General features: G+C 35.9%; 1 protein-coding gene across 4 annotated transcripts in view; it reads left to right on the top strand.

Annotated features, from left to right (window-relative positions):
- The window catches only part of ARHGEF10 (Rho guanine nucleotide exchange factor 10), a 224,582-nt gene that overhangs the window by 90,830 nt on the left and 110,565 nt on the right, over positions 1-23,187 (top strand). Inside the window, exons 9-15 of one of the 4 annotated variants that reach the window (XM_027840416.1) lie at positions 505-621; positions 3,821-3,935; positions 8,798-8,907; positions 13,684-13,761; positions 13,933-14,109; positions 17,222-17,338; positions 20,106-20,198. In XM_027840416.1, coding sequence (XP_027696217.1) covers positions 505-621; positions 3,821-3,935; positions 8,798-8,907; positions 13,684-13,761; positions 13,933-14,109; positions 17,222-17,338; positions 20,106-20,198 — 807 coding nt within the window. Of the gene's footprint in view, positions 1-504; positions 622-3,820; positions 3,936-8,797; positions 8,908-13,683; positions 13,762-13,929; positions 14,110-17,221; positions 17,339-20,105; positions 20,199-23,187 lie in introns of all 4 variants that reach the window. The other 3 variants (XM_027840417.1, XM_027840415.1, XM_027840418.1) reach the window with 3 other exon arrangements.

Raw genomic sequence — 23,187 nt, 5'->3', positions numbered from 1 at the left:
TGCTCTTGCAAAGTGGATGTTAAAATTGTCTAGCATATTGCCTGCATCTTATTCTGCAGGTCTGACTCAAAAGAATGCCATTTTATTGCAAACACACCAACAGTTTTATTTAAAGTACTTATTGCAATGTTAAAGAATGATTTTTAAACTAAAAAATCCTTTATTTTTTTCATTTCATTATTAATATCAGGACACCAAGAAGTCTCCAGTCTGGCTCATCTAAAATAGTTGTGGTCTCTCAGCTTTTGGGTTTTAATTTTCCAAAATTACTGGTGCTAAATAGAGCATTTGGAGTGCTTGACCTGATTGTACTTGTGCTTACCAAAAGACTTAAGACATGCCTCTGCTTGAGCATCCTTGCCAAACCAGGTTCTCATATATGTGCATCATTTGTCAGACAAAATTGCATGTGTGACATTACTGAAGTACTTTCCATTTACGCTTGTCAAAAAGTACTACAGCCTTTTTTTTTTTGAAAAGATTGTATCTCTTTATGCACTGTAGCTATCTCATGACCTAACCCGTTTAAAGGAGCACTATGAGAAAAAGATGAAAGATTTGATGGCAAACACTGTGGGAGCAGTAGAGATTCAGCAGCTAAAGCAAAAACATGAGCTGAAGGTAGTGTGGTTAATTTTTTGACCAGCTACATTTTAAATGATGATTTGAAAATAAACTTTAAAAACTTTTTTTTAAAAATAACAGCCAAATAGATGATGATTTTAATTAAAATGTCAACATGATGATATCTTTAAAATCTGTATTAAAAGCACACTGTCAAGTAACTTTTTACTTTTGTTTGGTCTTCTCCCATTTTTTGTGTCCCCCACTTTTATATCTGCTGGCTAATCTAGTTGAACTAGGTGGATTAATTTAAGAATATGTTCCAATTTTTAAGTAACTTATCAGTCTAAAATATCCTCATAGCCTTGGCTCTCTTATGACAATATCATAGATCTAAGGATGGTATCAGTGTTATTAAGTAGAATTTATTTGCTTTTACATATGAAACAGGTAGAAAAATGGATAAGTTAGGGTATCATATAGAGTCTGATAATATAGATTATAATTACTGTAAGAATACTAAGAAGGCAAAGGGTATTCAGGGAAGGGCTGTGGAGTAAGTGAGCCTCCAAAAATGGTTAAAATTTTGGATAGTGATGAGAAATATTTCAGGCTGTTGGTGGTAGAGTTGGGAGCCATATGGGGATACAAAAATAGTTCACATTGGGTAATAATGAGAAATTATGTTGACTAGGTAAATTGGAGACAGATTATAAAAGGTCTTGAATTTAGAGAACTTAATTTAGTTTTAATCCAGTAGGATATAAGGAATAATGATCGACTCTTTTGCCAGGGAGAAATGAGGCAAAAGAAATGCTATAGAAAGATTAGTCTGGTAGTATGGTTTGAAGAGGGAAAAAGTAGGAGCAGGAAAATAAGTTAGGATTACATATCAGTAGTACAGGAATGAATGAGAAGGGTCTTGATTGGACTAGTATTAGAACTATGAAAATGAAGAGGTCAGGGAAAAGCTAATAGATATGAGTTTTCAGGGCCTGGTAACTGATTCTTTATATCTAATTATATATAATTTGTGATTATATATAATAAAGATAAGTCTAAGATTTCAAACCTGCGGGTGGTCCAGAAAAGAACAATGATATTTGTAGAAATGGGAAATTAGGAATGGGAACTTGCTGAGGATGTAACATGATGAGTTCATTCTTGATTGGTGGGTATCCTGCAGGTAGCTAGAAAGAAGGGACATTGGTCAAAGATTAATCTTGAACATCTGTATTCAGGTATCATAAGCATGGAGGTACTAGCTGAAGTCATAAGAGGAAGTGAACTCTCCAAGGGAGAGAATGTAAAGAGCTAAAAACAACTGACCAAACTTTAAAAATTACTCACAGTAAAGAGATGAGAGAATGAAGAAGAATCAGAGATAAAGGGAATAGAGAAAAAAGAGATAAATGGATTATTATCACAGAAAACAAGTAGAGAATTTCAAGAATGGAAAACTCTTCAAAGATCAAGTAGAATCAATTGTTAGAATTATTTGATTTCTATATAAAGCTATTATATAGGCTCTTCTCAAATGTGAATGAATGTTGAGATTTAGAAATGAATTGAAATATCACACTTGGATGTGTATTGCATTTTGGCATTTATTAACGAATGTATGAGAGTAGTGAGGTGGCACAGTAGATAAATTGCTGGGCCTAGAGTCAGGAAGACCTGAGTTCAAATTCTGCCTCAGACACTTAACTAGCTGTGTGACCCTGGGCAAGTCACTTAACCCTGTTTGTCTCAGTTTCCTCATCAGTAAAATGAGCTGGAGAAGGAAATGGTAAACCACTTCAGTATCTTTGCAAAGACAACCCCAAATGGGGTCATGAAGAGTCAAACACGACTGAAACAACTGAACAACAGAATGAATGTGTTGTCAGAACTTTTGACTTGATATCACTGGGATGAATTAAATAAAAATTCATTAAATATTTATTATATACTAATGCCTTGCTTTCTGTGCCATGGATACAATGATGAACATGACATAAGGCCTATTTACAATCTAATGGGGAAGGAGGAAAAATGTATATACGTATAACAGTAATACAAGGGAAGAGTATGATGAGTGGAAAGAAGAAATCTAAGCAAAGAGATCAAAGCACATTACTCTGAAAGACTGAGGACAGGGACTTCATTTTCAGGTAGGGGAATTAAGAAAAGTTTCACTCAGTTGGTGCTTCACACAAAAGGGAGGTACTTCAATAAGTGGTGATGTGGTAATAGAAGAGTCTATTCCAGGTAAGGCAGATAGAGGAACATAGAGACATGATAGGAGAGGGCAGAACAAGAACAGAGCCCACAGAGGATCTTAGCTTGGCTGTAATGTTGTATAGCTGAAGGGAAGCAGTATGAGAACTATAGAAACTTAGGCTGGAGCCAGATTGTGTCAGGTCTTGAGTACTAGGAACAGAAGAGTTATGCCTTGAATTTGTATGGCATTGTAATAGTTACTGACTATGACTAGAGGAATGATAAGACTAGAGCTATTTGTTAGGAAGACATCTTTTATGAAGGATAGATTGAAGAGGAGTTAGAGAAGACCAATTAATAAAATTGTTACAGTAGTCTGGGTGAGAACTAATGAAGACCTATCCAAGCAGAAAATAGTTGTTGGGTCTCTCAGTCAACTGGTCTTTTTTGTTTCAAAATCAGCTTCTAATAAGTTCATTGTTTTCTATGTTTTGCTAAGCTCAGGTCAGAAGTAAATTTACATTGACACATGAATGGCTTTAAGTGGTTCTTAGAACTTGGCCGGTTCTCCTTTGACCATTCGTAGATTGGCAGTCCTATATCAATTGGGGACTTGAGTACAGTGATGACTTCAATATTTAGATGGTCAAACTTGTAAAATGGGAGCCCTGGAGAGAACTGAGTTCTATTTGACCTGGCTTTGTGTGCTTATTGCCCTTTCTACTCTTTGAATATGGTACTAGAATGTTTTGTAGGTCTGTTTCCAAGAGATAAGTGCTCCAGAAAATTCTTGTGTATATACCCAAATATGTATATATATACACAATACATAATATAAATATGTCATATTTAAATATTTAATGAATAATGAATATATTTTTAAGTGAAAAGAAAATGTCCATCCAAAAGATCAATTTGGGACCAAACTACTTGACAGTATTCTTTTAAAAAAGCTAGTTAAGAGTAAAGATCTGTGCCACGATGTATATGGATATCTGTTTAACTGCATCAATAAGCACCAAATTCATAGCTTACCATTTTTCCTCTCTTGCAGATGCAGAAACTCATGCGGGCAGCAAAAGAAGGTACCAAAGATGGCCTGGAAAAAACCAAAGCTGCTGTGAAGAAAGGCCGCTCATTCATCCGGACTAAATCATTTGTTTCCAATGGTCAGTGTCTATAGAGTTGATGTCACTGTGTCAAGGGTGGGTATATTGGCAAATGTGATTATTATACTTTACATGTGACTATCTATGAAGCAAAGTCAAGATCCTCCTTAGGGAGAGCATATTCATGGAGAAAATACTTTCGTGTTTGCCTAGGAGAATCTGATAGAAGAGTCTTCAAAATACTAACAGTGAATAATGGAAATTCTCTAAAATGGAGACTTTTCTCTGTTCTTTTAGTGGTCTAGGTGTGAGAAATCATGATTCTCCACCCTTTCTTCCAGGCCCCTTTTATGCTTGCCCTCTCCTCTCAGACTTCTTAAAAAAAAAAAAAAAAAAAAACCTTTTCTTAAGTACTGTATTCAACCAATTGGATGTTTAACAAAAAGAATATTAAGTACCATGCAAAGCATTGTGGCTACACTAATGGAAAACAAAATGACTGATAAAAGATAATTCATGTAAAATAGGAAAGTCCCTTAGCTTCTCAATTTTTCCATCATCTTTTTAAGAAAATTCAGACAGTTATCAAAGGATTGCCAATTTGCTTTGGTAGAAGGAGTTTCCACAACAGAAATTCCCCACCTTATGACCTCACAGGTCCAGGATGTAAGATCACAAATTATTGAAATATTTAAGTAGGGCAAAAGATGTAAAGTTTCACTCCTTCCAGGGGGATTTGTGTTTTAGCAGAGGCCAAAACCTTAATCTAACTACGAGACCTGACTACATACTTTCAATGTCAGTCATATGGGTGGGAGAGGACTTAACTTTGGTTTAGAGTTGATTGAGGGCAGTGAGTGAAAAAGTGATTTGCCTGTGGTCATGTACTTAGTGTCAGAGGACCCTCCAATTCATCCTCCACACCACTGCCAAAATAGTCCTCATTTGGAGATGTGATCATGCCACCTGCTTATGAAAAGGAAACAGCTCTCTATTACCTGTAGGATAAAATATAGACTCTTCTATTTGGGATTTAAAGTTCTTTTTAATCTTTCCAGATAGCATACATTATTCTCCCATTTTCTAACCAAACTTACCCCTTTCCTTTGTGTCATATACAGCATCCCACTTCCCATTTCCAGGACTTGGCACTGGCCATCCTCCATGGCTTTCCCTCCTCATCTCTGCCTCATATGATCCCTAGCTTCCTTCAAAGAATTTCTTGGTTGCTGCCTACTATAGGAGTCTTTTGAAGATTCTGACTTAGTTATTAATATCCTCCACCCTCCCTAATTGCTTTCTATTTACTTTGTATGTATTTGTAAATTCTTATTGATGGAAAAAGGTATTTTCTTCCAGTAGAAGAAAGAAAGCTTCTTGAAGGGAAGGACTGTCTCACTTTTATCCCTAGTTTCTAGCACAGTGGCTGACACACTGTGGTCATTCATTAAATCCTTATTAAATTGTTGAATTGAATGCTGACTCCAAGGACAACCATCACGCCACAATGCCTTTCAAGGGAGAATTTTAGATTATAAGCTTCTTGATGACAAATACTGTCTTTTTGCTTGCTTGTAACCCCAGCACTTATAACAGTGCTTGGCACGTAATTGGTATTTACTAAAGGTTTATTGAGTGATGATTGGTAGGATACTAAGATTTCCCAGTTGTTCTGACATTGTACCATGTAGGTGACCAATTCCTCTGTCTACAAACCATAAGGGAGGGCCTGCCTAGAAGCATAATATACTGGCAACAGTCTATAATCCATATGATGGTTTGAGCATATAGCTTAAAATTCTTATTTTTATTTTTTTTGTCTGGATCAATGGATGTGGATTGGTATCCAACAGTATTGGATACCAGTGTAGATGCAAGCTGAGGGCTACACAGGGACACTAAGAAGTCATGTGATCACACTAAGGAGTTAAGTGATTTATAAGTTAGTTATATGTCAGAGTTAGGATTTGAATGTATATCTTACTGAATCCAGGGCTATCCCTCTGTCCACTACATCATGTTGCCTCACAGGGACTTTTGTTGTTGTGTTTGGTCATTCAGTTGTGTCTGACTCTTCATGACCCCATGGACCATACATAGCACACCAGACCCTTTTATCTTCCCCTATCTCCCAAAGTCTGTTTAAACTTGGGTTCATTGCTTCCATGACACTATCTGTCCATCTTATCCTCTGTTCTCTTCTTTTCCTTCTGCCTTGAATCTTTCCCAACATCAGAATCTTTTCATTATGTGGTTAAAATATTTAAGCTTCAGCTTTAGTATTTGACCTTCCAGTGCATAGTCTGAATTAATTTCTTTAAATAGGGACTGATTTAATCTTCTTGCTGTCCAAGGGACTCTCGAAAGTCTATATGGAGTTTTTCTACTTTTGGCTGCAAAGTATATAATCAATCTGGTTTTGAAATTGACCTGTGTAGAAATGCTTTAAAGACTTAAGTATTTACTAATAGCATGACATTCAGTTGGCAGTACCACAGAATATGGGAAAGGATATTTTGAACAGGACCTAAATTAGACAATACCCTAAACTGGTTGTTGAAATATGGCCTTGGTGTTTAAGGTGATTTGCTCATCAGTGGCACAGCAGAGAGTGAACTGAATTTGTGGCTAGAAGGCTACCTTTGTAGCTTTGGACAAGTCACTTAGTTTCTACAGGCCTCAGTTTCCTCTTTTATAAAAGAGCTTGTTCTAGTTGAGCTCTTAGGTCATAGAATCAGATTTAGATAATCAAATTGTCAGTCAATCAATTAATATTTCTTAAATGACTACTATGTTAGAGCAGTTATGGACATTAGAGATTATCATTTAAGCCCTGTCATTTTATAGAGGAAAAAAATAGGTCCAAAGAAGTTAAGTAAGATCCTGGATTACAGAGTCAGTTAGAGGCAGAACAGCGCTTCAAACCTGGATATCCTAACTCCCAATTTCTACCATACTATCCTTCTAGGTGAACACTTGATGATTTTATAGACTTGGTTTTAAGTGCCAATGTCTCAAAAATTGCCTGAATTTCCAAAGCAACCATTTAGGTTAGTTCTCAAAGACTTCAGGATTTGGGGAATTGGACTTTTCCAAACTCTTAATGAGAGCTCTGATTGAGGAGAACTTTAGACTTAGTTATATTTCATTTAGTGATATTTCAGGAGCTATAGCTTATAGATTATGAGACTGGGGCCTTATTGCTTATTTATCATTGAGCTGTCCAGATCATCTCCTGCATCCTAAGGTTAAAAAGACTATTAAAAGTAGATTCCCATTGGTTGGAGAATGGCTAAACAAATTATATTAGTATAACAGAATCTTAGGGTGCTAGGAGAGTTATGAACATGATATGCACAGAGAAACTTGGAAAGACTTATATGAACTGATGCAAAGTGAAGTAGGCAGAACCAAGGAAAGTATACACAATGACCACAACAATGTAAATGGAAAGAACAAGCAAAGAACAATTGAAAATGACTATTGTAAAATTATAACCTTGGCCTTGATGATATGAAAGAGATATCTTCTGTGGGAAAATTGGAACATTAATGGCGGAGTTGTTAACTGATCCAACCATTTTGGAGAGCAATTTGGAACTATGGCCAAAGGGCTATAAAAATGTGCATACCTTTTGACCCAGCAATAGCACTTCTAGGACTGTATTCCAAAGCGATCATAAAAATAGGAAAAGGACCCACATGTACAAAAATATTTATATCAGCTCTTTCTGTGGTGGCAAAGAATTGGAAATTGAAAGGATGCCCATTAATTAGGGAATGGCTAAATAAGTTGTGGTATATGAATGTAATGGAATACTATTGTGTTATAAGAAATAATGAGCAAGCAGACTTAAGAAAAACCTGGAAAGACTTGTATGAACTGATGATGAGTGAAGTGAGTAGAATAAGGAGAACATTGTACACAGTAACAACCACATTGTGAGATGACTAACTTTGATAGACAGCTCTTCTCGGCAATGCGAGGATCTAAGTAATCTCCAAAAGTCTCATGATGGAAAATGCTATCCACATCCAGAGAAAGAACTATGGAGTTTGAATGCAGATCTAGGCATACAATTTGCTCTTTTTTTTTCTCTTCTATTTTGTTTTGTTTCTTCTTTCTTGTTCATCTTACGGGTTCTAATGCTTCTTTACAATAATGACTAATGTGAAAATGTGTTTAATAGGAAGAGCTTATATCAGATTTCACGCTATTTTGGGGAGGGATGGAAGAAAATTTAAAACTCAAAAGCTTTTGTAAGTGATTGTTAAAAATTAAAAATAATAAATTAATTAAAAAAAAAAGAAATTGAAAAATATATCTTCCCCCTTTATCCTCTACAGAGTGAGGGTGAGGGGAGATCCATGGGTATGGAACATTGCATATAATATCTGGTTTTGGTGGGATGTTTTGGTTGTGTTTGCTGATTTTTTTTCTCTTCATTTAAAAAAAATTATTTGTTATGAAAGGGATACCAGAGGGATGTGGGTGATGTAAAAGCAGAAGATATTTACAAATATTATGTAATTTTATCCTCACAACAGCCCTGTGAGGTAGTTGTTTTTACAGAAGAGTAAACTGAGACAGTCACCATTTAGGACTTGCCCAGATTCACAAAGCTGTAAATGTCTGAGGCTGGATTTGAACTCAAGTCTTTCTGACTCCAGATTCATTACTTTGTCCACTGCTCCACCTACCTCTCTAAAACAACTGCTTACTATAGTTTTCATTTTAGTAAAGTTTATGTGTTACCAAATGCTTTCTCAACTTTTGTGTGAAGAACAATAGGAATTTGCTTGAAATATAATCTATGAGGAACTGAAATTTAACAAATTATTTGTGTATATGCCTATTTCAATGTGGTATATAATTTTAAATGTATTTCCACTAAAAACAAGTATTTCATTTTCTATTTTTAGAACACAGATCTTGTCTTCAAGAGGAAGAGTTAAATTTATTTATTGATGTTGATTGCGTGCACACAGAGGCAATTATGACTCCAATGCCAGAAGGTTTATCCCAGCAGCAAGTTAGTATATTTTGCATTATGAGAAAACTGAACATCATCACATGTGTTGTGAAGCAATGTTTGTTTTGTGACTTATAATTTTCAAAGCATCCTCTATTTATTATGCTTTGTCCATAAAATATACTGTAAGCACATGCCTTTGTTGAGGCATATAGATAGATGAGAAGTAGATGAGGCTCTGAGATGGGAAATGACATGCCCAAGGTCACATGACTTGCTCATGGTACAGCCAGAATTAGAACTCAGGTCTATTAACTTTGAATCTAGTGTTCCTTCTACTCCAGTTTTTATTGCCTGTAGAAAGGATTTTTTATGGGGGGAAATACTTATATTAATTCTACTAATAATAACAATAGCTAGCAGCTCTTTAAGGTTTTCAAAGTGCTTTTTATCTGTGAATTCATTTGATGTTGTGAGGTTAGGTATGATTATTATCCCCATTTTGCAGATGAGGAAAGTGAGGTACAGAGAAGTTTTAGTGACTTGCTCCAGGTCAAATAGCTATTAAGCGTCTGATGCAGGATTTGAATTCAGGTTTTCCTGACTCCAGGCCTATGCTCTATAGCTTTCCAAATAGGTGATGTGGTAAAAACTATAGATACAGGAGGTAGAAAATAAAAACAATGAATGTTATCAAGAATGTCTATTTGGTCAGATGAGATGCGAAAAATAAGAAGAATATTAGCAATTAAGGATAAAAAATGTCCATGATGCCAAGGGATAAATAGGTGGATTTTAAAAAGGACTTTAAAATCTGATTTGAATATAAGTGGCAAGAGTATTGGATTTAAAGGCAGAGGACTTGGGTTTGAATCCCCCAACTATCTCTGTGACCTTAGGCAAATCATTTGAGGCCTTAGTTCCTTATCTCTTAAATGCTGGACTACATGTCCTACATGGTCTGTCCCTTCCAGCTCTAAAAAATTATCTTTTGATCCAGGGAGAGAGATCTGAGGAAGTGGGTGGCAGTATGGAAGAGGAAGCTAAGGAAGGATACTGAGTCTATAATATAGAAAAATTGAGAAAAAAAAAGCCCTGAACTTGAACCTGATTCAAACACTAACTGGCTTTGAGGCTTACTTAATTATGTGCTCATGGCCAAGATATCTGCCACCTATTTCATTGGGGACATTTCTAAGGAAAACACTTTGTGAACCTTAATTCAATAAATGTTTATTATTAGTTTTTAGCTAATTGAAGCCTAAGAAATAGGCAGTGATTTAGTTCAATTCAACAAGTATTTAGATGCCTTCTAGGAGCCAGTTATTGTGTAGGTGCTAGGAATATAAAAACAAAACAAACAAACAAACAAAAACCAGACTTTGTCACAAAGACCTAATATTCTAGTAGAAAGATATATAGCTAGAGAAGTAAATGCAGGCTATTTATAAAATGATGCAAAGTAATTTCAAGAGATAAGGGAATGTCAACTTGGGGGGGGATCAGAAGAGGTCTCACATGCAGGACGAGTCAGAGCTGTTTTTCCAGAAGTTAGAGATCTTGGTGATGAATAGAGAGTATATTTCCAGGCATATCCAAAGGTACAGAGACAGGAGATGGAATTTCATGTATAGGAAACATTTGGTAGGCCAGTATGACTGGAACTGAGTTTGCAGGAAAGGGGATCAAACAAATTTGGAAAGGTTAGTGGCAGCTAAATTGTGGAGGGCCTAAGAATTTTCGGGATGTGATTATCCAATGAACTTAATTAAAACATAGATTGACAGATTGGAAAAAAAATAAACTTCTGAAGGAGTGGAGACTGTTGAGTTGGAGCATAGCCAGAGGAGGGTGACCAGGCTGGAGAAAGGACTAGAGGCAGAGCCATAGCCTGAAGAAGAAAACAGTTAGGTGGTATGATTTCTGTCTTCAATTTGTGGAAGGTCTGTTGTGTAGAACACAGATTAGACTTGTTTTTCCTGGCTCCAAAGGGAAAATTTAAGAGCCTAGTGTAAAATCAATCAATCAATCCATAAATATTACTAAGAGCCTTCTATGTGCCAGGTACTGTGTTAGGTATTAGACAATCTTATAGGAATTAATTGGGAAATAGGGTTAAATGGTAAAGAATTTCATGTTATTGTTATTTTCTCCCCAGAATCAGTATATTGAATGCCTCCACATTTGTGTATTTTAGTCTGATATAGGAACCAAAAAGGCTAATGTGAAGGTACAGTATCGAGAGGCATAGTGACCAGGACTAGGCAGTTCTATAAACAGCATTTTAGCAAAGGGATTGATAAATTGGATAATAGTTCAAATGTTTTAAACTACATTTTAGAAAATGCATTGATAAACTGGGTAATATTTCAAGGAGGACAGCTAAGATACTGAAGGACCTCAAATACAATCTGGATGAGGACAGGTTGAAGGGACAGATTTTTAATCTGGAGAAGAGGTTTTTGGGGTGGAGTAAATTATAACTTCTTTAAAGTATTGGATAGACTGTCATATGGAAAAAAGATTAGATTTGTTCAACTTGGATCCAGAGTGGAAAATTGTAAAACAAGTCTATGTTTAAAGTAAGGGAAAACTTCCTAATAATTGTTGTTCAGTTGTTTCAATCATGTCCAGCTCTCCATGACCCCACTTGGAGTTTTCTTGACAAAGATACTAGAGTGGTTTGCTGTTTCCTTCTCCATCTTATTTTACAGATGAGGAAACTGAGGCAAATAGTGACTTGCCCAGGGTCTCCCAGTTAATAAGTGTCTGAGACTAGATTTGTATTTAAGTGTTCCTGACTCCAGGTCTCGCAGTCTATCCACTGCACCACCTAGTTGCCCTGTTCCTAATAATTAGATCCATCCAAAAGTAGAAATGGGTTTCCTCAGGAATGAGTTTCCCCACAATTTTGAAGATTGGATGACCCACCATATTATGGTAGTGATTATTGTTTAGATAGAGGATGAACAGATGACCTCTGGGGTCATCTCCCATCTGGGGACCTTTTCAAGCTCTGAGATTCTATAAATGTTGGTCATAGATCAGTTCCCCTACTCCTTATCTCACTCTCAAACACACTATTTTAAATGCATTAGAAGACTGTGTTAGTTAAGGCAAGAAAACTTCTGGTAAACCTTTTGTATAATGATGAATCCTCTGTTAAAGAAAATAAGTACTCTCTAATTACTCTAATTACAAAAATATGAATTTTTTTCCAAACTGGAATTTTCTTAAAGCTTGATTCTTATACTTCTTTTTTCCACTAGGTGGTAGTGTAGGATGCTTAAATATTCATAGGCTGCGTTGCCTGGTAGTGATAAAGAGAGGCTCAGGAAATTATTTTGGGCTTAACTTTATGTCAGTCATTCTGTTGTATTATTTATAATCAGTGTGCCACTTGTGGACAAAAAAAAATTATGCAGTACAATTATATGTGAAGAGACGTTTCCCTTGGCTCCACATAAGTGCCGTGTATCATCAACTGCACAGAATGGGTTTGACTCATCCAATGTAGCTTTTAGTTGAGATTAGAAAATATCCATATGGAGAACAAACCTTGTCCCAAGAAATTTTTAAAAATGAAAATTACAAGTTTACAAAATACATATCCTGTCTGTGAGGAAAATTGTACTATATTATGCAATATATGCATGACTAACAATACTTGCTGTTATACATTTAACATGCTTTAATTGTACACTTACGGTAAGTTCCTTTCATTTATCCTTCCTTGTCCCTAACATATTAACCTATTTCTCAGAAAATAAGGTCTTTACAAGGCAGTGTGATAAAGTGAAAAGAGTATGAAATTCAGAGTCAAGAGGAATGAGCATAAGTCTTGGCGCCAATACTTAAGAGCTCCATCATCACTTTATCTGATGAGGTCTGTCAAAAATGCTGACCCCCAGTTTCTTCAGCTGTAAAATAATAATTATGCCTTGGGCTTTTCCTAGGATTATTATTGAGGAAAGTTCTTTGTGAAAATGAATTATTGTTGTAATTACTCTTATTATTTTGTGTTGTGAGATGGACTCTATCCTAAATTTTCTTTTGCTGATCATCCACTCCATCCTGCTTCTGATGCATACTGTTTTGTGTGATCTTGGATAAATCAATTAACTTCCATGGGCCTTGGTTTCCTCAACTATAAAATGAGGGGACTGGGATAGTCCCTAGCCTGTAATTACTGTTCTTAGACCAAAAAAGCTGTGGCATAGAGGACAGTGGTGGAAAATGCTGTGGCAGGATGCTGGTAACTTGTCATGGTTGGATAAATGTTGAGGTTGGTCAACATAGCTGGCTTAGAGATAGTGTGTTTGCTGAATTTGAACTTAGCCATTAGGATAGCTCAGCCTCTGAGTTAAGATCAATAGCAGAGTGGACTAACTACCCCAGAGGTGGAAAAGGGGAGTTGGGAAGAGGGAGGAAAGGGTATGGTTTCTGGAGTGCTGATCTGGAGGGTGTTATTCCCTTTTAGAGAGAAAGAAGCAAAGTAGGTGGTGAAATGTCTGGGGTAGGAGTGTGTGTGTGTATGTGTGTGTGTGTGTGTGTGTGTGTGTGTGTGTGTGTGTATGCACAGATATGTTAAAATAGTGTCTTGATCCTGTAACACATTTCACTCTACAATGATTGTAAATTATTGATTCTTTGTGTCTTTCTGGCAAACAAAAGTTTTAAAAAAAAATAAAGCTTTTTGGGGACCCCAACATTTTTCTATATTATAACAATACTGTTAGCCATCCCCAAAGCTAAAATGCAAATTACTTCCTGCTACATGTATGATACATACAGTTGAAGCAATTTTCTCTAATAATATTTTCAAATCTTCCACAGGTTGTAAGAAGATATATTTTGGGTTCAGTTGTTGATAGTGAAAAAAACTATGTGGATGCTCTTAAAAGGATTTTGGAGGTACCTAAATGTCATTATTGTATTTTGTGGTAAACTACTATAGTTTAGTAAATTAATCAATTTTTCAAAATCATATATTTTATATATTTATAGACACTAGCCATCAAGGAATTTGTGTGATTTATCTTTTTCAAAAAAAAAAAATTAATCTTTTTTCTTTAACTCTAGCAGTATGAAAAGCCACTTTCAGAAATGGAACCAAAGGTTTTAAGTGAAAGGAAACTAAAGATGGTGTTTTATCGCATTAAGGAAATCCTTCAGTGTCATTCTATGTTCCAGATCGCTTTGGCCAGTCGGGTATCAGAATGGGATTCTGTTGAAATGATTGGAGATGTCTTTGTTGCTTCGGTAAATACAGTAGTACATCCAAATAGTCTCATTCCTCCTTTGGCTGCTTTCTTTTGGCTGTCTGAACATTGCGCTTGTGCTGCTGATCATGGGAACAATTAACTTGATGAACATAGCAGGAAGGGAGAATGTTAGGCTCATCATATATGCAATTGATATGACCATAGAGTTATTTCAGGCTCAAATGGAAATTCACTAGCAAAGCATAGATTAATATTCAAAATGTTAAGGAAGAAGATATGTTTTGTCAAGTAAAATAGAAATCGGGAGCAAAATTGTTTCAGTGGTCTAGTGTATTATCCCAGAGTATGTGACTGAAGTTTTATAGTTGTTCAGTATCATTTTAAACTGTCCTGATGCTGTTCACTGAATTTTGAGATTTCTTTTGACCTATGATTTCATTAGTGAGGGGAGCCCCCAATGCAAAAACTCTTTTGGCTAGTGCTATTTGGGAATTCATATGAAATTTAGCAGAATTTGAATCCCAGTCTTGCTGACTCCAAAGCTAACTCCCTATCCACTACATTGTATTGCTTCTTTCTGTTTTTAATATGGGCTGTATTTAAAATGTGAAAATTTAATAAATTCTCATAATAGTCTGGGTCTTGTGATATGAAGGTCAGTCAAAAGATATTACACAGTGCTTTCTATATAGACAGCAGATATCTGCTTTGACTTAACCTTCTTCCCTCTCCAGCCTCAATTGAATAGTTAGCCATTTCAACTTTTCACTATCCTCTTCTCTTATCCCTTTCCCCAACCCCCATCCCCCCACTTGTCCTATATACACTCTTTTTTTTTTTTTTTTGCCAAACCTCAGCCCTGGATTATTCCCACCATATTTGTCCTTTGCTCCTACTTGAGCCACTAAACAAATCTGGAGGAAGTCTCACAACTATGCTTACTGGTACATTACAAATTTATGTACTTCTGTCTCAATTGGGCTCTCACTGAAGCAAGGCAACCTTTTTCTTCTTCCCTAATTGATTCTCTATCTCTCTCCCCACAGAAACTATTCCAGACCTATTTCCTCCTCAAGGCCTCCACACTTTCTCCTCTTCCCTTTTTTCCATTAGCTTGCCTCTTTAAAGAAAATACTGAGGACATTCAACATGTGTTCCCTGTTCTCCTGTTTTCTTTATTACAAACCTCCATTGATATCATTTTCTACTCTCTCCTTCTTTCTCCTACTCTGACAAAAAGTTTGTCCTTCTTGCCAAAGCCAATCCCTCTGCATGTGCACTTGTGCCCACTCCATCCCTTCTTCTTCAGCAGATTGCATCCTTCAGTCATCTCTTCCCTCTCTCTTTCAAATTGTTAACCTTTCCCTAGCACCTTGCATCTTTTTTATTTCCTCTAAACATGGTCAAGTTGTCCCCATCCTTAAAAAATCTTCATTAGATCCTACACTTCCTTTAGGTTAACTTCCTGTATCTCTCCCTTTCTCAGTCAAACTCTTTGGGAAAGGTTTTCTATACTCACTTCCTCTACTTCTCTTTTATTCCTCGGCCCTTTGTAATCTGGGCTGTCTACATTATCACTGAATGGAAACTGCTCTTCCCAAAGTTACTAATGATTTTTTAATTGCCAAATCTATTGGTCTTTTCTCAGTCCTAATTCTTGATTTATCTGCCGCATTTGACACTCTTGACCACCCTTTCTTCCTAGATACTCTCTTCTCTCTGTTTTTTTTCTTGATGCATTTGTTCTCCTGATTTGCCTCTTACTTGCATAACTGCTTCTTCTCAGTTTCCTTTGCTGATTCATCGTCTTCATCAATCACGCTAACTATAGATGATTCCTCAAGCTTCTGTCACAGGCTTTCTAATCTTTTATGTATTTACTCTTTTGATAATCTCATTTTTCATGAGCCTAGATTTAATCTCTAAATGAATGGTTCCTAGATGTCTCTATCTCCAGCTTCAGTATCTCCCCCAAGCTTTAGTCTCAGATAACCAACTACTTATTGAACATTTCCTTATTTCTGTTGAAGGCTCCATAATTCTTCTAATGTCTTAGTACATAATATTGTCATTATCTTGGACTCCTCACTTTCCCTCATCCCACATACACAATCATTTGCTGTTTCTACCTTCACAACATCTCTTGCATCTAATTCCACTCACACAGCTACAGCTTTAATTGAAGTCTTCCTCACCTCATGTCTAGATTACAGATTCCTAATTGATATTCTTTTCTCAGTTCTCTAACCCCTCTAGTCACTTCTATATGATACTGAAAAAGTAATTTTTAAAAATTATGTTTTTAATGCTTTTTAATGCTCATTTCATTTTTATATAAGTGTCATTTCTGATAACTCCTCCGTTTCCCCATAGAACATATTCTTTCAGCAAATAAGTATAATCAAACAGAACAGAGTAATATTGAGGTCATGCTTGAAAATGAATGCCTTATTCCACACCTAGAATTCACCACCTCTTATGCAGATTCAGTCGAAGGGCTGCACTTGAAGACCTAAAGGGCCACACGAAACCTCAAGGCCACAGGTTCCCCACCCCTGGATTAGAGTCTTTCATTGTTATTTTCCTTTACATTATTGTAAATTATGTATAAATTATTATCCTTGGTCTGCTTACTTCACTCTGTATCAGTTCATATATTTCCTCAATATTCTCTGAATTTTTCATATTCATTATTTTCTGTGGAGGAATAATATTCCTTAATATTCATGATAGTGTGATCTTGTCACTATAATTTGGTTAGCTATTCCTCAGTTGATGGAATACACACCTTCCTTCTGGGTCTTTGTTCTAGTACAAAGTGAAATTTTAGATGTTCTGCTATGTTCTGTTATGTCCTTTTCTTCAGTCATTGATCTTCTTGTAATCCATGCGTAACAGTGGTATTGCTGGGTCAAAGGCTATGTATAGCTTAGTGACTTTTTAGTATAATTCCAAATTCAGCCAGTTTTAGGACAACTAATGAGAAGCTCATTATAACAAACAGGAGCTGTGAAGGTTTTTTTTTTAACATTATAGAAATTTAAAGGATACTCATGAAACATAGACTTTCACACTAAGCTGAAATTTGTAGATTTTGCTCTTTGCATATTTATATATTTCTGAATATTATTAATTTACTCATGTTTTAGTTTTCCAAATCCATGGTGCTGGATGCTTACAGTGAATATGTGAATAATTTTAGTACAGCTGTGGGAATTCTCAAGAAAACTTGTGCTACCAAACCAGCTTTTCTGGATTTTTTAAAGGTAAGTACTTTTTTTAATATTATATTGGTTTCATATTTTATTTCTACACTCTTCATTTAAAATGGAAATGGCTAAAGGTATCCATATCTAAGATAGATACTGTAATTCTATGTATATAATCACTATTTCGAGCCTTCATGTATGATTTATTTGCCATAAATGTGTAGATACTAGCAATGAACTAGAGATTTTGAACTGATCCTAGAATTTGAGATGTTTTAGGAAAGTGTTTTAAGATTATTGAAAATCAGTGTTATTTGAATATAATTTTGAAGTTTATTGACTGTGTGACCTTATTAGTGCCCTAGGTAATTCTCTCAGACTGAAAATTATCATAAAATTGCCAATCTGTATTGGCATAAGAAATTTGCTCCTGGAGAGTTCCCCAATCAGAATCAGAAAAACAACAACATTAAAAACCAACCTTGTGTTATGGTCATATACGTGGGTAGTATAGTGGATAGAACACTACCTGAGGTCAAATGTGACCTCAGATGCGTAATAGGTGTGTGACTCTGGCAAGTCACTTAAACTCTGTCTGCCTCAATTTCCTTATCTGCAAAATAGGGATAATAATAGCACCTACCTTCCAGAGTTGTTGCAAGGATAAAACAACATATGTGTAAAATGTTTTGAAAACCTTAAAGTGCTATATAAATGTTAACTATTATAATTATATAAAAGTAAAGAAGTAAAAAATTGAATTAGATATGTTGAGGTGACATTTAAAAAGGAAGGTTTCTTTCTCTTGCTCTTCTGAAACATCGTGATAGGAATAACAAAAAACATGTTCTGATTTGTCAGAGTGGCCTCTTTTGGGGTCAGGTCTAAAAACAAAGGACTGAAAAGCCAAACCCCCTGAGTACACTGAACCACTACCAGGGGAGACATTTGTTTTTCTTTTTCCTTTGATGTTTAGTGGAGATAACTGAGGACCCTACTTTGTGGCTATCTGTCTTTGAAGTTGTGAAGAATGTTTTACTGACTTCTCTCCCCTGCCCCTTATAAAGGCCTAATGAATATTGACACATGCTATTTAATCAGCTGGCAGTGTTTTGCCCTTAGGCCTAAGATATGTATCAGGTAGTATGATGAAAATAGGTTATGAAAACTTGCTGCATGTTTGGGTCAAATTAAATTTCCTCCTCGGATACTTTGTTAGCCATCTATAGATGCTTGACATCAACCTAATTTGCACTGGGATTGGGAAGGTAGTAAATAGAGTGCTGGACTTGGAGTCAGAAAGTCCTGGGTTCATATACCATCTAAGATTAGTTGTGTGGCACAGAGATAAGATGGGCTATTTCCAAAAGAAATCCTATAAAAAAGAGACCTCAAACTCCTGTCCCTAGAGTACTCTTCCATCTCCATCAGCTCCACATGCTAAGTGCTTCCAACTCTAATTCATGGTTACTTGAATGATACACTCTGCCTCTCCCCTTCCCCATATTCTTTCTCTCACTGCCTTCATCACTCTGTCCTCTGTTCCTACATTGTCTGTCTCTTTATCCCTCTTCAATTTTCGCCACTTGTCCCTGCCTTTATGGGCTTTTTGTCCCCCAGACATACCCTCGGTGTTTAATTAAAGTATGATTGCTGCCCCATTTCCTTCTCCCAATTGTCTTTTCCAGTGAGCACCCAGAGAATGAAGCATACCTGCCCTTATTTCATAATTTCATAAATGAATTAGCAATTCAACAGTATAGTAAGTGGCAACGTTTGTATTTGAACCCAGGTCTTCCGTTTCTAGTTTTAGCATTTTTTTTTCTTTGACTATGTCTACTCAAAAAGCATACTTGCCTTGTTTGGGACAAAACACTTTTTTTCCATTACCAGCAATGTGATAGGGGAAGGAGCACTGGGTTTGGAATAAGTAGACCTTGGATTTGAATCCTAGCTTTGCTACTTAACTACCCATGTGATCATAGAAATGAGGGGATTGAACTACATTTCCAAAGTCATTTCCACTTTAAATCTATGATCCTCTGAAAGGGATTATTTGTGAAGTACTTTTAAAGTATTTGTTGAATTTAATAATGTTTAGATAACAATAAAAATAACTCATTTTTAGAACACTTCAAGGTTTACAAAGTACTCTCTTCACAATATCCCTGTGAAGTAAATAGAATCAAGATTACTTGTTTCATTTTACAGATGAACTCTGAGAGATTAAAGTACTTGCCTGGGGTCACACAGCTAGTAAATGGTAGAGCTGGAACTCAAACCTAGTTCTTCTGGCCCTAGGTCCAGCTCTTTGCACTGGACCATATCTCAGTGATTCTGTGACTTTTAGAGGTTGTAACACCCCATCTTTCTATATTCGGATTTAGTGGCACATCCTTCCCACTGAAAGTTTGACAGAGATTAAGATTAATTTTTAAATTGAATTTGTGGCAACTGTGAAGATCCTAGGAAGCCCCCTATTGTGTAAAGGCAAGTTGGAGAATTGTTATGGTCTGTTAAGCTTGAGGCAAGGCAAGTTATGAAGCTGATGAGATTTGGCCCTTTGACTGCTGTGAAAAATTCTCCCATAACACAGGAAAAAAATGTTTTGTAATAGAAATGTTAGTGAAAAATTTCTATTAGGTAGAACCTGTTACTGCAATAAAAAACTAACAGCCAAACCCATGAACATCAATGAGTTCCTTCCTCAACCATTTAGTTTCTGTCCTCTGTAGACAGCCTTAGGAATTAGAAAATTGCTCCCTCAAATCAAAGGTCAAGCAGTTTTAGAATGAAAATAAACAGTCTAACCTTCTTCTTACAGCAGTGCCAAGAATCAAGTCCTGATCGAATTACCCTCTATGGTTTGATGATGAAGCCAATACAACGCTTTCCACAGTTTATTCTCCTCCTCCAGGTAAAGGGTGTGATAGGAATTTGATTGCTTAGTCCAATATTCCATTTTCCCATAATGTATCTTTTAAATACCTTTTAATCTTTCCAAAATAAGGAGGTCTCGTCTCTAATCCCTATGGTAGGGGAGGCTGATGTTCCTATTAAATTGTGAATAATATTGAATACCAGGTTGCAAAGACTGGAGTTTTTTCAGTAGATGATAGAGATCCTTTGAGGTTTTCATTGATGCTAGTGTCTTTTCTCTGAGATTTTTTTTCCAATTTAAACTGTATGTTTTATTTGTACAGAGTTATTTGTATGTTGTCTTCTTGTTTAGATTTTAAGCTTCTTGAGGGCAGGGACTATTTTTGCCTTTCTATGTATCCTTGGGGCTTAGCATAGTGCCTGACACATAGTTGACAGTGAAGTGCTTGTTAACTTGAGATGATTGGAGCTGTACCTAAGGAAGATTAATATGGCACTGGTATTGCATGAGTAGGAGGAGAACAGGAAAGAACAAGGTCCTAAAAACTCAAAGAGAAAAGAGTATGGTCGTCAGTGTCAAATGAAGCAGAAAAATCAGGGGAATGAAGTGTCATGGAAAGTGGAGAAGGAACTGATGAAAAGTGTCAAATGCAGTGAACAGGCCAAGGAGGATGAATACTGAGGGAAAATCATTGGACTGGTTAAAGAGTTTGTTATTGCACTTTTGAGAGAGCAATTTTCCATTGTGTCTGGGAAGGACTGAAGCCAGCTTGAAAGGAGTTAGGAAATAAGAAGGTGGTGAGGAAGTGAGTTTGGTGAATACAGACAACTCTTCAAAATTTTGGTGAGGGAGAGAAGAGAGAGGAGGAGATTGGTGAGAGAGACAGAGAGACAAAGACAGAGAGAGACAGAGACAGACAGAAACAGACACAGGACAGGCATTAGTGAGGTTGCAGATTTTAGAGAATTTTTTTAAACACTAGGCAAGGGAAAATCTAAACATCTGTGTAGATAGAAGAAAGAAATAAGGAGAGATTGGAGGTGTAAGAAAGAAAGGGAATAATTAATATTTAAACTGAGAACTTTTGTTGAGATCAAATTATCTACAAACTGATGAGAAATTTTAAGCATTTCATTAGCAAAACATTTCTCTAAACTTAGGGTTAATGTATTGTGAGCTTTGCTGTCTGTAGAAGAAGGGTGGCTGAGAGTCTATTATGTAAGAGTTTATAGCACATAAGCACCTCTGTATCACCTCAAAAGTCCATAAGACAGAACTGAGAGGAGACAATTTACCCTTTTAAAACAAATGGGCATGCTTATTGAACATTTTCCCTGATGGTTTTCCACCCTGGTGGTTTAGATTTATGCTATGTCCTAATTTCTCTTTTGTTATTACTCTTCAGATTCAATCAGCTGCTCATTTTAATTAAACCAAATGGATATCCGGTAGGTTTTCTGCTTATTAAAATTGATTAGACATTAATTAGTTGACTCAGCCTTAGGCCAAAATTGGTATTTGGGAAACACTACCCAGAAGTCTCCTTTTTTAAAAAAAAATTTTACTGATGACTTTTGTTTTCCACATCTCCATAGTTTTCTTTCCCCATACCTTTCCCAGAGAGTCATCCCATAAAACAAATAGTTTTAAAAAAAAAAAGAAAAGAGGAGGAAAAAATTATTATAGCAGATCAACATATTGAAAAAGTCCAAAAACACGGAATGTACGATACCTGTGGACCTCCCACTTCCATGAAGGAGTAGGCTGGGAGTGTCCTCTTTTACCTCTTCATTTGAATCATGTGCAATTTAATAATTTTGCTACATTCACTTTTTTTTTTTTTTTTTGGTATGTGGTTGTTCTTTCCATTTACATTGTTGTAGTCAGTGTTTTCTATTGTTTTCTTGGGTCTGCTTATTTTACTTTACCTCAGTTCATGTAGACCTTTCCATGCTTCTCTGGATTCATCACATTCATCATTTCTTCTAGTACCGTAATATTCCATTCCATTCTTGTACCACAGTTTGTTTAGCTATTCCCCAGTCAATGGGCATCTACTTTTCATCCAATTCTTTGCTATCACAAAAAGTGCTGTTATGAATATTTTGGTATGTGTTTTGACTTTCTTCTTACCAATGATTCCCTTTAGGGTATAAGCCCAGCAATGGAGTCTCTGGGTCAAAAGATATGGACATTTTAGTCACTTTACTTGAATAATTCCAAATTACTTTCCAGAATGTCTGTACCAGTTTATAGATCCATCAACAATGCATTAGCATGCCTATCATCCCACAACCAATCCAACATTGACTATTGCTATTTTTTGTCATCTTTGCCAATTTTCAAGGTTTGAAGTGAAACCTCAGAGTTGTTTTGATTTGCACTTCTCTTATTATTAGTGATTTGAAGCATTCTTTCATGTGATTGTTAACATTTTCCAATGCTTTTGAGAATTATTTGTTAATTTCCATTGACCATTTATCTATTGGAGAATGACTATTAGTCATATATTTGCACATACAAATATATATGATGTGTGTATATTTACACAAAAAGTGATGATTTGGAAGTCTAAGAGAGATACACACATACATATTTATAAATTGTGTATTTTGGATACCAAATCCTTATCAAAGAAATTTGATAAACCATGAAGTCTCCTTTGATGAGTACTTTTAACTGTTCCCAAGATCATAGATTTAGAGCAGGATGAAACCTCAAAAGTCATCTAGTTTATTTCCATTATTTTTCAAATGGCCCACAATGCCAGATCCAGGGCTCTTTTTTACTGAGTCAGTACGACTCGCCTATTGTTTTGAGGTAATACTCTTTCATCTCAGTTTATGTGAAAATTTTACTTATTTAAGAACTCAGGACAAACTGCTTATCAAAGGAAGGAAATGTACAACATGAGGTAAAATGGAACTAAAGCTCTTTTCCATTCCTATAATGATGGACTATATCTTTATCTATCTATCTATCTATCTATCTATCTATCTATCTATCTATCTATCTATCTATCTAT

This window comes from Vombatus ursinus, unplaced genomic scaffold (genome assembly GCF_900497805.2).
Source record: "Vombatus ursinus unplaced genomic scaffold, bare-nosed wombat genome assembly UNPS02014841.1, whole genome shotgun sequence".
Classification (NCBI taxonomy): domain Eukaryota; kingdom Metazoa; phylum Chordata; class Mammalia; order Diprotodontia; family Vombatidae; genus Vombatus; species Vombatus ursinus.
Note: the sequence above shows the minus strand (reverse complement) of the source record. Positions and strands in the feature narration are given on the sequence as shown.